At 35.3% G+C, this 17,319-nt stretch overlaps 1 protein-coding gene across 1 annotated transcript in view; it reads left to right on the forward strand.

The window, feature by feature from the left end:
• Positions 1-16,372, forward strand: part of LOC124165884 (sphingosine kinase 2-like) — a 217,894-nt gene extending 201,522 nt beyond the window's left edge. Inside the window, exons 6-10 of the mRNA XM_046543425.1 lie at positions 1,345-1,465; positions 2,805-3,101; positions 6,273-6,509; positions 7,552-7,691; positions 10,781-16,372. Coding sequence (XP_046399381.1) covers positions 1,345-1,465; positions 2,805-3,101; positions 6,273-6,509; positions 7,552-7,691; positions 10,781-10,978 — 993 coding nt within the window. The 3' untranslated portion in view covers positions 10,979-16,372. The remainder of the gene's footprint in view (positions 1-1,344; positions 1,466-2,804; positions 3,102-6,272; positions 6,510-7,551; positions 7,692-10,780) is intronic.
• Positions 16,373-17,319: the final 947 nt, after the last annotated feature.

Below are 17,319 nucleotides of genomic sequence, written 5' to 3' on the forward strand. Positions count from 1 at the left end.
ATTTTTTATGGTAAATAAGTACCGTAAAAAAGTATCAATAAGAGTAAACCCATGAAGACGATGGCAGAGTCAGCCATTGAAACATTGGGAGAATTAACCCAATACCACACCCAGTGGGAATCCCAAGAAATTTTTCATCAAAAAATAATGAAATTTGAGATATCACTAAGTATTCTCTGCACTTCGAAATTTTGGCAATTTATTTTTGAGGGGTAGTGGGGTTTCACTCTGCTTAAATATTCCTTAAGAGATATAAACAGCTGAACTTTCCGATTGCACTAATCGATCTACTCATTACTCTTATATTTAGGAATGTAACATAAAATCAGTCATTACTGTCCATACTGTGCCTGGTATGAAGTACATAAATGCAGTTTTGAGGCCTTAATCATTTCTAGTCTTAAAACTAGGAATTTTCCATATCTAACTAGGTAAAGCTTTTTCTCAATTCTCATATTTTCTATCAATCCTATGTTGAGAAGATTCCAGTTTTGTACTTAATGTCATAGGGACTATGATTGGTGCAGATCTATGGCGATGAAATTTTGTAAGTAAAATTATTTGTGTTATTGCATTTATGATTTGGGGATGGATTCCTTCTTTTATACTTCAGTTTACATGAATAAAATCTGTTTCATGGAATAACATTTTCTTGTATACATATTTAGTTTATCTATACAAAAATAAACCTGAGGTTTTTATTTAATTATGTAGTTTGATAAATATTGTTCTTATGCACCAAACATAGCCATCATACCGCCAAGAAATATTAATAGGAGGTGTGTGGCTATTTAATCACTCTCCTGAAATTGGGAACAGTTGCCTTGATTAGCTATAGTCTCGTATGTCAATGAAAAATTTGGTTTCGACTGCATCAATTGACTTGGTCCAAGTGTACTCTGATGCGTGAGACCACATCGATCAACATGGTCATTACTTCTGGCTAGTTTCCATTCTCTCCTGCTGTATATAATAGTAATACTCTCAGCTGACCTCTTATTCCTCCTCTATGTGACTGTTATCTTTAGTAGGTAGCTATCTTCTTCATTTGTGTGCAGTATCTGTTTTGGACTTGATAAAGGATTTGTTTTGAATGAAGTTTAACCTAAAAGGTTGGACTTGCTTTTTAGAGATATAAAACCTGCATTCTACATGCCTAGACTGCGATAAAATTTTATGTCTGTCTGCTCAAATTTTGCACAAAAATCACACTTCAGTGTAGTTGTAGGTGACTCAGTAAAAATTCACTTCTCAAACTGCTGCAATTTTTTTTAATGATTCAAAAAAAAAATGTGATAGAGTGACATTATTAGTGAACATTCTTTTTTCTGATTTTTTTTACAGATAATGTTTTCATTCTTGTCTGTTGGATGGGGGTTACTTGCTGACATTGATATCGAGAGTGAAAGATTGAGGGCTATGGGTGGACAGAGATTCACAATTTGGAGTGTTGCAAGACTGATAGGTGAGCATATATTTCCCAAAGCCAAAATATCTTTGTCATAGCCTCACAGTTGATGGTGTTGACTATTTATATAAGTGCATACAGGTTATCTGTTGATGGTTGTTTATGTTTAGTTACTCTCATAATTTTAATATTTGTTGTTTTAGTGTTTTATTTTTAGTAATTTACATTTTGGTAATGAATAACTTGTGCATCTTATCTGCAAAGTTATAAAATATATTTATAGGCATATCAGCATGAATGTGCAAGTGTTGAATCATAGCTTGGAAGTGATTTTAATGGCTTACACTTTATTGTGGTCTGGTAAAAATTTTGTGAAGGTGGAAGTTGTTTACAGCTGTGACTAGTTTCTCCATCATTTTCATAGTGTCATGACTATCTAGACAATATATAGGTACAAGTAAATTTGCTAGAAACATTTTTGGCTGGAAAAGAAGAAAATGTGACAGTGCACATTGATCAACCAAAAATAAAGTAACTAAGAAATCAAATGTTTGATTCAGCCAAAGGAATAAAAAGTGAGTGGGATAGAATTACTTTGAAAAAAACTTTCTGTTGGCTTAGGACTATGATTTATGATTGGTAATGAACAGTCTTGATGGTCTTTGTTGGTAATATCTATTTCAACCAATCTCTTGTATTAGTATGTTCTAGGCCTTTTTCGTAGATCTTAAAGTACAGAATTATTAATTGCTATTACCTGGATGAATTCATGGGAAAGGGCCTTTCTCTTAGCTTAGGAATAGGCCTATGATTGGTTATGGATAATCTGGACGTTCCTCAGAATATTTCAACCAAACTCCTATATGTAGCAGACAGGGTGTCCCATTTATCTAGACCACCCAAAATAACTTTTTGTCCAGATGCAAATTCAAAAATGTGTCAAGCAAATGTTCATTAGCTGTTAGGGGGACATTAATCAGCATGATTGCCTTCCTTGTAGCTTTGTTATTTACAAAGATATGAACAGGAGGAGTTATAGGAGAGGAAATTAATTGCCGGATAAAAAATATAGGGTGCCATTTAAAAAAAGACATACCGCTGTTCATATCTTTGTAAATAACAAAGCCACAAGGAAGGCAATCATGCTGATTAATGTCCCCCTGATGGCTAATGAACATTTGCTTGACACATTTTTGAATTTGCATCTGGACAAAAAATTATTTCGGGTGGTCAAGATAAATGGGAAACCCTGTATAAGTAAAGTATATTTTTCCCCATCTGTCTTAGAATCCAGTTTTATGTATTATTATTTCCCTACATCATAAGTATTTTTTGATCAAGTTTTCTTAGTTTTATTACCACTTACCCATTTATTTCCATGATTGTTTTATCACAGGATTACGCACCTACTCTGGGCGATTGTCGTATCTCCCGGTGCCTGGCCACCAGCCCATCATCTCCCCGGACCACAAAGGGAACTCTGCCCCACTCCCCAGGAGCATCAGCCAGTCAGCTCCCAGGGGTAATCGAGATTTAGACGTCCCAGATGAGACTGAAGAGAGGAAACTTGGTGTGTTCCGGAGTCGTAGCTATCATGAGGATATGGGCAATGGTGGGTCCATGAGAGAACGATTTGGGAGTGTTTCGAGTCGCAGCTCAATGGGTGATGGCCTTGCTGATGATCCTGATGGGGGTAAGTGGATCATGAACCTGTTTGTAGCCATGATTATCTTACTGCATTCTACTTTTTAATTCTAGGTTGAGTCCGATCAAAAAAATTTTTATGATATGTACTTCGGTATGTATACATATTTCCACTTTTTATTGGAGATAATATGAATCAATTAAAACACATCTCATTAATGAGATGGGGGTGATATATGGAGTACTTGTCATTCTAATGAATGTCCAAAATTTTCGACTGGTTTTTATGGTTGTATGTACTTGCCTAAAAATTAGAAAACTGTTGATTAATGATAGAATATGTAAATTTAATATTATGACAAAGCATTTATATAATGGTCATTATGCCATTAGAAACATTACAAATTAAACATTACTGGTTTATTTCTGGAGTTTTTTTGCAAATAAATAATGTGTCTGAAGTATAATCATGTAAATAATATGAAACTGCTGCCGAAGTTGTCTCAAATGACTGGAGAAATGTACCTTTAAAAATGTGCAGATTGAATCATCTGCACTCTTTGCACCCTAATTTGACTTTCTTCCTCAATGGATGGCATCCATGACGGCAAAAATTATTTTTACAGCATGCAAAAAGTGATTGTTTTGAATCATGTAGTCATGAGTACCTCTTTAAGTATAACGAAGATATATGATTGGATATCAAAGGGGAGCAGCTATTATATTTTGAGAGGAATTTCATGGTTTGACTTGTACCGTTTGAAATGTGTTCAAGTATAAGTAACTGATGATTGGTGCAGAGGAAATGAAAGGGGATAGGATAAGAAAAAGCAACAGCTCACAAAGTTGGGTCTACCCGCTGCTTCTGTGGTGAGGATAATTGAAATTGAAGATGAGGGATGGATATTAGGGAGATCACCAGATGTCTTAACCTATAATCCAACAACCTACTCTGCTTGTCTGTATGTTCTTAAATTTGCTATAAGAGCATTTTTCTTCAGATTGTAAATTTATCTTATTTAGCTCTGTAACATATTCCCAGTTATGATATAGCCCACCATGATTAATATATCGTGAATCAGGCTCAGGTAAGCTTTGTGTTCATGCTGGGACAAAATCTGTGAAGCATTAGTATTAGGTATCCTGTCCTACATGAAACACGCTATTCGTCTAAGTGTGCGGCGTAGCATAACTACTCAGGATAGAGTGAATTCTGGTCGAAGTATACCAACAGTTATGTAATGCAATAGCCTAAGTAAACCTTCCTACAACTGCTTATGTTGCTTTTTCAGTACGTTAAAGGTTAATTTTATGCTATGTGGATTACGATAGACATGTACGGCACCCCAAAAGATGTCAAAAACAGTGCATAATTAAAAGAACCATGAAATACTCATCAGTTGTGACTACATGGAAGTCATGCGCATGCGCATGACTTCCATGTAGTCACAACTGTAACAAATGCGCATTGTAGGAATGATATTGATTTGTTTAAATTTTGAAATAAATCTTCCTTAAAATTGTTTGAAAATGCTAGAAAATTATTAATTCATGTTTTTTATAGCAATCCCCTTGAACCATCAGGAGTGAAAGTACCTTAGAGAGAAGGTCTTAGCCTTAGATTCTAAACAGGATCCTCCACTTTTATATCAAATGCCGAAAACAAAAAACCTGTGTAGATAATTCCCATTTGGGGAACATAGGTAGGTAGAGCTGCTCAAATGGACCTGGCAGGGTTCCCACTCAACCGTGAAAACCTTAAAACCGTGAATAAGCCGTGAATTTCTTCTACCGTAAAAAAACTGGAAATAGCCGTGAATTTTGTCATAAAACCTTAAAAATCTCTCAAACTTGATTGTAGAACAACAATAGACGGGTTAAAAGAAAGAAAAACGATATTTCAATCATGTTTCAAGGTCATTCACGTGCAGGCAATGTCCACGCATTTATCTGCACACGTGTATTCGAAAGCGCAACTATTAATTGGTCCGTGTGCCATGACAGCACGTTGACCTTAAGCCTGCGATTGGAAGACGTCAATCCTGGCAAAAAATCAGGCTCTTCTTCACTTCCCTGCCACCCTGCTCTCTCCATTTTCCCACTCACATCCTTTTAGCCGGACATGAATTTTGCTAACGATAGGTGACGTCATGAGAGATAGCACTGTCATTGCTGCGTTTGCATTCAAGGCATCTGTTGTGTTTGTTACATTTTTAGTTGATGTGTGGCCGATGATTGTTGCGTGATCAATATTTCAGCCTAAAATGCCTTATCTACAAACCATGAATTTGATGACATTTAGACCGTGAAAACCTGGAAAAAACCGTGAATTTTATAATGTAGTTGGAGTGGGAACCCTGCCTGGGCTCAAATCCCACGTGAAACCTTTGGAAACCCTCAAAAAAATCCTTGTAGTGTGAGATGGACCAGAGGAAGGAAGTGGCTCCCGTACCCTGTGTGTCTGAAATTTACATGCCTATGAATAAATCTGGGGTGAGCTCTACCTTAACCTATCCCATGTGCAGTCGATATTTTGACTTCTGGTGCACTACTAACTTCTCTTTTGTTATTGAAAACCAGCATTTTTATTGATAGAATATGTTTTCTAAACCCTTACAATTTTGACTGAGGGAGGAGAGATAAAATTGGGTCTAAAAAGTGTTGCTTATTTGCTTGTCCTATTCTTCATCACATAAACTCGATCCTTTCCAATAAGTTAATAATTAGAGTGTTCATTTCTCTCTGTTTTTGTTAGTCATTGGTAAATTAAAAGTATCTAACCTCATTGGGAAGATGATGGCTGGAAGAAAGAAATCCTCGTCTAAATAGAAATTGTACTTGAGGATGGCTGCATTCTATCATTTAGGAATGTCTCACAAACATAAAATACCCAATTCCAAAAACTAAATGATCGAGGAAACTAAGAAATCATAGCTGCAGGAAATCATATTTTCGTTTCTATTCAATTGAAAAATGTGACACAACAAAAATTAGTCCAACGTATAGGAAATTTTGCCATAATGCTCTACTATGTTAAAAAATGTTAGTGATAACATGTTTTATGTAAATGGAATATGCTAGCGTCACTCACAAACTCAAGGTTAATTAGAAATACGAGGTAATAGGTTCATCTAAATTTTTAACTTGCCTGAAATACTTTGACTGAAATTTTTAATTGTACTGCCATGACAACACCCCTTGAAATTCTTGCCTTATTTAGTTGTAGGGCGACCACGTCTGGACAGTTTCTACTCTGTGGCATCTCGGAAGAGCACATTTTACTCGGCAGCTGCCTCCAGCTACCTCTCGGCTGTGGGCTCATCACTTTCCGTGTCCTCACTGGAGTACGATGGCAATAATGTTGGGACAGCAATCCCTCCAGCTCGCATGTATGGTCCTGCATCACGACTTCCCTCTCTCACTCAACCTGTGCCTTCAGATTGGAAAGTGATTGAAGGTATAACAATAATTATAATATATTTTGTCTAATGATCTTACAAGAAGATATATGATGCATCATGAAAAAATGCCATAAATTAATAAATGGTTGTATGGTCACAAAGAAATAAGAATATTAATGCTTAGGTGGAACAATCACATAGATAGACCTTCACAGAATAATAATTCTTATCCTGAGGGAGAATTTTTAGCTTCCTTTTACATGACCTCATTGAATGATTTGCTTTCACATGTCTAGGAAGTTTATGGTAAATTCTGAGGCCCAATTCTTTATGGCCTAACTTTGATCTAGTAGTCCTAATTGAATGTTAATGCGGATTGTTCCTAATTCTAGTGACATAATTGTGAATATCACAATTAGGCATAAACATGTGTCAATTATTATGCTTAAAAATAGGGTTTGAAGGAGCATAATAAGGTTTTCATGTCATGCAATGATTCTAAGTGCACGATTTCGTAAGGTGAAAATCTCGGAGGCATGAGGTGATGAGTCCCAAAAAAATTATATAGCATATAATGTGCATGAATAGAAAACACTGTAATACAAAGTATGTAAGTGGAATATTTGTGTGTGCATAGTTCTTGAGGTGGTATGTTGGGGCATAGCATCATGAATACTGATTTTAATATGCATGTCTATAATGAAGTATTTGACATATTTTCTGAGGTGCAAGGCAAAGATTGAGAATGAGTATTCATTCCTTAAATTTGGTGCTCTCATCTGCTAGTGGCAATTAGGTTAAAAATGGAGTTGGTTCAGTGGATCAAGAAAGGCTTCTTTGCCTGGGCACCTGATGAAGACCCCATCCATGCAATATGTATATCTATTTGAAATTAAATTTTCTTAATAGAATTCCCAAATGAAATTAATTAATGTAGATTCCTTGCAAATAACTCACGGTGTGCAACTGTGTAACAAAAATTAATGATATACATTTACATAGCTTAGGGAAAAAACTTACCTTAAAATTAAATTAGAGCTTGCAATATTTTAAGTGTTGTGCAAAAAATGATTAAAATGTCTTGGAATGAATTTACAGGAGACTTTGTGATGGTGCATGCTTCATATCAGTCACACATTAGCGGTGATGCGCTCTTCGCTCCAAATTCTAAACTTGCTGATGGCATCATCTGGCTCTTGGTGATTCGTGCTGGAATCACCCGAGCACAACTCTTACAGGTAAGACTTCCAGGTTATTACAGTAAAACCTTTATGTAGTGAACCCCTTTACATCATAAACCTCCATACTTCATACCACCCCTACTGTCCCGTCAGATTTACGTGTAAATTTGTAGGCAAACCTCTTTGTAGGGAACCTCTTTTATCTTGTAAAACCTCCTCTTATCATTCCAAGGAGATACCCCCGAGACAGCCTAACTACCTCCGCGAATCGTACCGAGACAACTAGAGACCATTAATGCAGCCGCGATTACATACATGGAATGACATTTTCAGCGATAAATGTTTCACCTGTATTTTTTTTTCGTATACACCTTTATTATGTTGTAATTTTCATGTTAATCATTAGTTGTGGCCATTTTGTTTCATATGAGGGCATACCAAACAGTAAATAAGAAAAAAGGTATCCAACTATCCTAATCATTTTAAGTGACTGTTGAATTAAGAGAGATCACATCGTTTTCAATTGAATCATGGGAAAAATCATGCGAAAGCGCTCGCTTTCTGTAATTATTAAATAATAAATACATGCTCACTAATGCATGTATGTTTGTTTAAACATATAAATATAATGGTTTAAAATACAGTAGTGCCTTCATTTCCGAAGGATATGAAAAAATTGTGCCTATCACTGAAACCTCTATGTAGAACCTCCATACATCAAATTGCCCAAATTTTGGTCCCCTTCATTTTCATGTAAAGAGGTTTTACTGTATTTGGTTTAGGTATGCATTCAGTCCTCAACTATGGGCTTCCATTAATATTTGTCTGTAGAGTTAACAAATATTGAATGAGTTAACTGAGAAGCAAGGTGGGTCTTCCTGAGAAATTTTAACAAAATTTTATTAATCATAAGGAGCCAGGGGAATTTACCTTAATTTCCTCCTACCCTGTGGGTGAGGGGAAAGGAGAAAAAGTTTTTTCGTTGAGGTTAATAAATTTAGCGCTTTGAAACCAAGCCACATCTACGGATGGCACATAGAATTTGCCTGAAGGTTGGAAAAGATATGAAATCAATAAAAAGGTCATTATGTATTACAGTGGAACCTCGTTAAAGCGAGTACGGGATATAGCGAGACCCCCGCTATTACGAGAGATAGCCGATGCACCGTCAATTGATCCTATTATAAGCATGTTAAAAATTTCGTTTTTACGAGGCCCTTTTGGTGATGGCTCCCGCCATAGCGAGGGTTTCACCGCCGGAAAAACTTACACTAAGACTCCTTAATCTCTGTAATTGCTAGCGATCTGTTAGAAATGAAGTTAATGGAGTGCTCAGTCTCAAATTTATGTGGTAAACTGTCGTTAGATAAATATGTAGTTAATTTTGGTGAAAATATTGTGGCATTAGCATTTGCGAATGCTTGATCATTCTTTTGTTCCTCGGGCGGCAGAAAGCAGACGGCAGCATACCCGCACGTCCGTGAATTGCGTGAATAGAAAGCATTTGATGGAACACACCATGGCCAAAAAAACACCAAACACGTCTGAGCGATAAAATAAAAATAAAGGAGTAATATGAGGTATATTGGCTATTATTTGCACCACCTCCGGTAAAGCGACAATTCGCTATAGCGAGTGTTTATTGGTGCACCGTGGGGTGTCGTTTTATCGAGGTTGCACTGTACTTCAATTACCTATTTATCAGTTTGAATTGCAAATTGCCTAATTATACATACTTCAAAGTTTGTTAGAGAGACAGAAAAAACATAATTATGGCCTTCTGTGAAGAAATGCAATGCATATGTATGGTGGTATGCAATAAAATCAAGTTTAATGTATTTTTGCGTGTGAACTCCTCAAATGACTGTTAGAGCCCTCCAAAATGGCATCCATACTTGGCCACAATGGGTTGGCTGCTGGTGATTCATTCCCCATTCCCAATTTTTTACCGAGAAATGGCTGAGGAGCCCACACTCCAGCAGAGTAATCGGAAAACAGTATGTACCGAGTATGGCTATGCTCGACCAAGGATTTTCAAGTTCAATCATTATCATCAGGCCACTCGGGGAATCGGGCTTCATTTTTTGCAGCTCTTCAGAACACCCCTACTAGTGCGAGAATGAGTGAAGCAAATTTTTCAGCCCAAGTAGCTTCCAAGTCACCATTTCAATTTTATAAGTTTGAGAGATGTAAATAGTCATATTATTGCATTAGTATCACATCTTTAATGGCAGCATGGGTACTGGGGTTGTTAATGAGGACCTTTATTGGATGCTATGCTTTTGCGATTTATTTCAATTTAAACTTCACTATCACTTGTTATTTTCCCAGTCTTTAAAGTTTTTCAAGAAAAGCTAATGTTTTGGGATTTCCTAAGGCTTTTGGGTGTACCAGATATACTTAAATTTCCCCATATTCCGGAAGTGACATCACGTTTTTTGAATTTGGATGATCTTCACTACCAAAAAAAGACAGTGAGGCCGTTACAGCTAAAGATGTTGTACAACAGAGCTTTGACGACCTTTCTAAAGAAACATGGTGGATACAGGGCTATCCTATGGTATTATTATTTGTTGTAAAATTATTATTTTATCAACCCTAACTAAACTTTTAGATTAAAAATGGATTATAAAGATAATACTCTTATGTTTGATAGCATCACGTGGGAAACTTATCACTTTCTTGACTCCTATGTTTACATAATGTGTGCATGAGTTACCAAATCTCCAACTAGAAACATAAGAAGTTTAGGTTGAATTTCATGCATTTGTTCTATTTCACACCCAGCTGATAATTTAAAATAGCGTTTCAAAATTAAAATTGGGGTAGTCTCTTTTTGTATTTCTGTTGCAGAAATAAATTATGCTACATATTGTATTAACTTACTACTAAGGTTTCATTCTCCATGATTCTGCCCGTCATAAGCATCTGGTATTCCCCTTATAAGGAATATAAGGGAAGGGGCCTGGCCGCTCCAAAAATGATTACCTATGTTTGCCTTTGGGTATGGTTGTCAAATCTGTGTCGGTTTGGCTGCGTGAAAATTTGTCAAATGTAAGAATTTTCTTACCAGGACTGGACTTAAATAAGTACATGTAATGATGACTTATGAATCTGTTCCCTCTTCCATTTCTTCTGACTTGCAGTTCCTCCTTGGTTTGTCCTCTGGCACACACCTCAAGTGTCCTCTTGTTGAGATGATCCCAGTGCGAGCATTTCGACTAGAGCCAAAGGATAGCAGCTCCCCGGCCAGGGGACACCTGGCTGTGGATGGTGAACTAGTGGATTATGGCCCACTGCAGGTCGAGCTGGTGCCTTCCCTAGCTAGGGTGCTCTCCCGGTGACAACCACCTTCCAACACCTCCGAAGGGATGTAATATGATGTCATCACAGTTGTAGAGTAAGAGGCGGGTGGGTTGCAGGCCCGTGACTGGTGACCAATGATGAAAAAGTCATCGTCCCCCTCATCCCGTGAAACAAAACAGTGCGTCCAATTGGGAGGAGCTGAATGTTTTGTCGCCTCTTTGGTTCATTCAATATGGTTCACTCCCAGCAAAGGTTGTGTCATGCTGCAATTGTGCTACAGTAGGTTGTTGTCTTTACCATACTTTGAATTAAATACCTCCTGTTATCTTGTATGTAGGGGAATTGTCCCTGAGCCATGTTAATTGCATTTACACTTGCATACTTCATACCATAGACTAGATAACCATTAAGATGAGATTTGTTCCTCATATAACCTGTACTAGGTCATGGAAAAATATCAGGGCTATGTTTAGTGATAGCTGTTGATAATGTATAATTTTTATCATTTGTCTATGATTAGAGACATATTTTATATTCCATCATATGATCAAAGAATCAGTGATTTATTTTGTATTATGTGCTTTGGGTCATATTGATCGTTTTGAAGATTGTTTACTACTTTTGGTGACATTTTCTATGCACGCTAATTAGGGCAACTTTCTGAACTTCACTTACTTTAAAGGAGCTACTTAAATGAAAAGAGAACCATAAGAAATTCTTAGATTCCATCCAGAGCTGTTGATTTGGGTGTCTATGATGTTTATCACTCAGGAACTGGCTGGCCTCGTCATTAGCTTATGACAAATACTGGGGATGGTTGGAGTGTCTCTCACAGAAGACCTATCAGGCAAACAGATTCTGATACAATTATTTGTATAGGAACCAACAGAGATATTGCTCCTACTATCACCAAAGGAAAGGAATAAACCAAATGTTCATGCTTCATTCTCTACTTCATTTATTGCATGAGTGAAGCATGAAGGTAAAATATATCCTATGTAGAGGGAACAAAGACAAATATAAAATATCTAGGAGGTGATGGCATGTTTTAATCTTTGCCATTAATCATTTTAAAAGTTAAAGTAAAACCTAACACATGTAGGCACGCATTTGATACTGTTCATTGGAAGTGAATGATAAGGCTGCATTGTGGAACATCAAAATCATAGGAAAAGCAACTTTTCAAAGACCACTTCATAATCTGATTTGAACAGAAATTTAACATTATTGTGTATTTGTTTTTAATTCCATGTGAAATTGTGGAATTAGTAGTTGCCTACACCACCTCTTTCTGATTTATAGAGATCCAAGTCGATTTAATATGAAATACCTAATTGTTGGATTGATTTTTCAAATCGCTCATTGCCAGTGTTTGTATGTATTTGAAATCGAATGTATCTAGCAGGTGAACGAGTGGGAGAGAAAAATCTCTTCAGTTTGAATGATGAGAATTTAATTGTCCGTCCTGGGTGCAGATGGTAAAGAGTGTTTTGAGTGAGGGACCATTTATTAAATATTTGGTGTTCAGGCACGATTCTCAACAATTTAAAGGAATTACTTTCTCTCGCTGAAGCATTCATTTCATTTTATTGCAATCCAAAATGGCATCCCACTACTGGAAAATTAAAATGTAGTGTTTGCACAAAAATAAAATCTACTGTCAAAGATATGAGAGAGAGAGTAGAATATACCAGAAGTAGCTCCTTTTATACTGTATAAATTTATATTGCCTGAGGTTTTCTGGCATTATTCTGGAATTGAGGGTAGAGAATTTAATGATTAAATAAATCAGTTTAGAATTGCAGTTACTAGCAACATATGAATGATATAAAAAATAATAAATTATTGAAATCCTGTTTGGAGAGAAATAAGGGGATTTTTTTTGGGGGAAAAAAGTGATTTATTAATTGATTAGCATTAATTTTGCTGAGTGCTTGACTAAAATTTTGGTCATTGCTCTAACTACTGTAAATTTATCAGGGGTTAGCCTGATTTGAAAGATGTTTCAAATGTGCCAACATGGGCATAACTTATGGCTGTTAGTGAGGTGCATTGTTATCCTGTTTGCTTCCAGTTTTTTATAAATATTTAGGAATCTAATGGCACAATAAACTCTCTTATGTTGCAATAAGCCATGCAGTGATCAAATTACTTAAGTAGAAAAGTAACAGTTCAATTCCCAGATGTAGTATTTTTATTGTGGTCCTCGATACATCTTCAGGGAAAACTAACGGTATCACAATAATGGATAGCATGAACTTGTCTGGATTTTTCTAAATACTAAGAAAATAGGTTTCTGCTTTGTGAAGCTGATAAAAATTTACTTGAGGATTATTTCCATGAGAAGTCAGTTGAATTTGCATTCTTTCTCATCCCTCAATTATAAATTAAGTCTTCATAGATCCCATTGTTTCATCCAAAATCGAAAATCTAATTGTAAATACTGGGGAGTATAAAATTTAAGGACTCTTCCATTTGCCAATTAGTCCGCTCTCCATATCAACTTCTTTATAAATCCTTAGTCATGAATTAAGTATCATTTTGCTAAAACATACTGCATTTTAGTTGAAGTGTTAAATCACAATGCTTACAAACTCTTTTTGAAACTAATGATGGAAATATTGAACCTAATCCTTCAAAAAAATTATATGTATACCTTATCATTCTCACATTATATCTTAACCTACCATAGGCTGTTGAAAAAAGGAAATGAAGCTATTTTCAATATCCTGAAAACTAGTACAAATCTACTTACGCAGAAATGTTTGCAAGTAGTGCCCATGTTCTTTTATTCTCATTTATGGTTTTTCCTAGTATTTTAAAGAGAATTAGAGGGCAATTGTCAATCTTGGGTCTTCTCTTACATATTTTATGTTTTAAATATGAATTCCAAATTATTAAAAAACAACTTTCTGACAGTTTTAGTTTTTATTAAATTGTGAATTTAGACTATACTTTGTAGATCCTTTTTTTCTTCCTCTTGTCCATTTATTACTACTTATAATTTATTGAGTTTTATGAAGAAAACTCATTACCTTTGAGAAGTTAAGGGAACCCCTAATAATGGAAAGGATTTGGGTTATAACAATTCCACTTATGCTATATAGTGAGCCATTAGTATTACAATTTTCATTAAATTAACAAGTTAATATAACCATTAGGGCTCGTAATTTATTAACAGTTTAAAGCCTCCATGGTTGGCAAATAATCCATTTGTTCAAATAACATAATGTTTCATTATTGATATCTCAGAAATACATTTGTCTTCCCTGCTTAAGGGTTGTGTTGTTAATAAAAAATAATTTTCTCAGGCTGCCTTTGATCCGGAAAAATGAAATAATGTTGTTTGATGAAGATGAATTTTGAGCAGTTTTTAACTTACTATATGGCCAGTTGGATTAATATTATTTACTTGAGTGATAAGAAAGAATATGGAAATGGGCCATTGAATTTGGTCACAACTTAAATCACCTCTTCTTCTCATGCTTACGGAAATTATTCCAACTCAAGAGGGTTTATATTTGCGATGCAGTCTTATTTGAACCCACATTGTGTAAATGAATACAATGGTGGCTTTATTTTGATCAAAGAGCACTAATTAATACTAACTATGGTTCTGATGCCAAATGAAATCCGTCAGTAGTCAGATGAGAAATGTATAGCCAGAGTAAATACCATCAATTTTCATAAACTTGTTGCCCCTTGGTTTCCAATGCAGTGGAGTAGTTATGAAAAATGTCTAGTTTGAATGATTTCATAAATACTCTTACAAATGCATTGATTCTGCTATTTAACTTTTAATTATTATGCTGAAAAATGGAGATGAAATCAAGGGTATCTTTTGGCTCAAAATATCAAGAAAAAGTGATTGAAAAATATCACACAATATTAGACTACAATCTCTATATAGGTTTCTAGATATTGATATCCTTGTTTTAAATGATTTATTCCATGCCAATAATTTCTCTTCTGAAGTAATCATATGTTGTATGAAAGACTTACTAGTGGCGCAATAAGTACATGTAAGATGTTATTCAAACAATTTGCCTTTTCATGTGAAGGAGTATTTAATGTTGCTTTACTTAAGAATTTTAACTTTCTTACCATAATAACCATGACTCCAGAATCCTTAAAGAGAGTCTTATGATGAGTAAAAGCCATGTAACTATGCATATGTCTTGATTTTCCTTTATACTTTGCTTTGGATTTGAAAAACTTATTTCAATGCACATCGCACCTTAATTTTCAATGTTCCTACCTACCTTCAGAAGTGAATTAATCCTATCCCTGGATATTCTTGTACTTCCTTCTTGAGTTTCCCAAACTGATAGTTACCATTTAGTATTTTCATTTTAGCTCCTATCAGTCAGTAATACCTACATTACCAAAATTTGGTCTACATTTTAATTAATTTTATTCCTACGTATTACTACTGGGATTTTAATATTGAAGTATGCTGATATTTTTGGGCTGTGACTCCACAATTTTGTTTTGTTATACTACTGTTTGATGGGCAATATTGACACACTCATTGGATGCTAAATATCAAAAGATTGCAATTAAGGTTCGCTCCCCAGCGAGTGATCATAGAAGCATACTTTAGCTTGAAACGCTAAATCTTGTGGCATGCAGGCCATGATTTGGTGAGATGGGAAATCATTATACATAATTATAAAAATAAGTGATTTTATTGATTAAATTCAAATTGTTATAAAAGTTATTATTTATGCTGTAGTTAAGAGATATTTATATGTTTTTAGTTGTTTTGTGAACATCCAGATTTTACACTATTGCAAATTAATGTTGATGTTTCCTTGTTCTTAGTGCAACCATGGGCAATGAATTCGTGCAAATTCTTATGGGGTGAAAACAAGTTTCCTGATTGTGTTTTTTCCATTTGTTTATGCTGATAGCAGTACTGTCTAATTGTATCAGGGAACTAGTTTTATTCTCATGACCTTAGATATAGAAATTAATTTTGTTACCTTAAGTTTGTACCTATTTAAATTTCCATTTAAAAGTTTTGGAGAGATCATTACCTGTACTGTAACAAATTCATATTTGAAAATGTAATTTATTCAGTTAACAAGATTTTCACCACACACACACACACTCAAGAGAGAAGTTCCTTATTAAAGTTTGGTATGATTGCTATCGCATGTGTTCCTGTGGTATGTCCTTGATAGTGATAATTTTGAAGATGAAGACAAAGTTGTTCCAGCATTGTAGAGAGTTCTACTTTAATTTTCAGATTTTGTCTTTGAATTCAAAAGAGACACAAGATGAAGGAAATTTTGCATCAATTAAAGTGTTAAATGCAAAAACTCTTTTATTCATGTAAATGTTTAAGAGGGCATTATGATTGTATGCGTTATTTCAATTGATCATTGATAAATATTATTTTTCAATAAAATCAATCAAAATCTTCAAAATGTCATTTAATATGGGACAACTGTAGCTGATGGAATCTAATCGTCCCCCAATCAGATAGTCAACATTTATGATTCAGTTTGCCTTGACTAATGGATATGGTATTAGCCATCAGTGTCTCCATGTAGTGGCATAACATGAAAAATAGTGAAAAATGAAATGGAGCTACTTCCACTACGGACATGTAGGTGGCCAACTTTTGAGCCTGCCTCTACCACAAGCATTGTAATACATGGAATGCGTGGACATTATCCTCATTTGCTCAGGTACTAAGGCCTTTCTTGATTAATTCCATGTTTGCATTTGAAGCTGATAGCTGACAAGAGCACCATGGCTAAGCTATGAATAATCACTAGAGATGCGTGAAAATCGCAAATGCAATAAATGCGGCATAGATGCGATGTGCACAAATAAATGCGACATAGATGCGATGACTGGACTTTAACATATTTTTACGCAAATTTGCCTTTTCGACGGCCAAATTCGTACATTTTGTGCCGAGTGCAGTTTAAATGCTCCGCCCGACACTCACCGCTTAAAGCATGTGAGCGACTGGCCAGCTGCTATTTGGCTGGAACTCTACGTGGCCGCGAACTACAAGTGGGCACGGGCAAGCTACACCTCCGCCACTTATTCAGTCTTATTCCTTAATCTATTATTATTCTACAACATAATTATTTAAAATATTCTGTATTTATTTGTCATATATGTATCTGTATTTCACTACATTTCATCGTCATATACCTCATTATGAAAATAAGAAATAGACGCTACAAAATGCGATAAACTGTTATTGAAAGTGTGATTTTCACGTATCTCTAATAATCACGTAACCTCAAGGTTCATACAGACTTTCCATTTTCAACTTCCCTGATTTTTATTTTCAATTTATTTTTAAAATCCTTAACTTTATAGTCAGGGATTTTAAAAATAAGCTGCCAATTGTTGC

The sequence above is a fragment of the Ischnura elegans genome, chromosome 9 (genome assembly GCF_921293095.1).
Source record: "Ischnura elegans chromosome 9, ioIscEleg1.1, whole genome shotgun sequence".
Classification (NCBI taxonomy): Eukaryota; Metazoa; Arthropoda; class Insecta; order Odonata; family Coenagrionidae; genus Ischnura; species Ischnura elegans.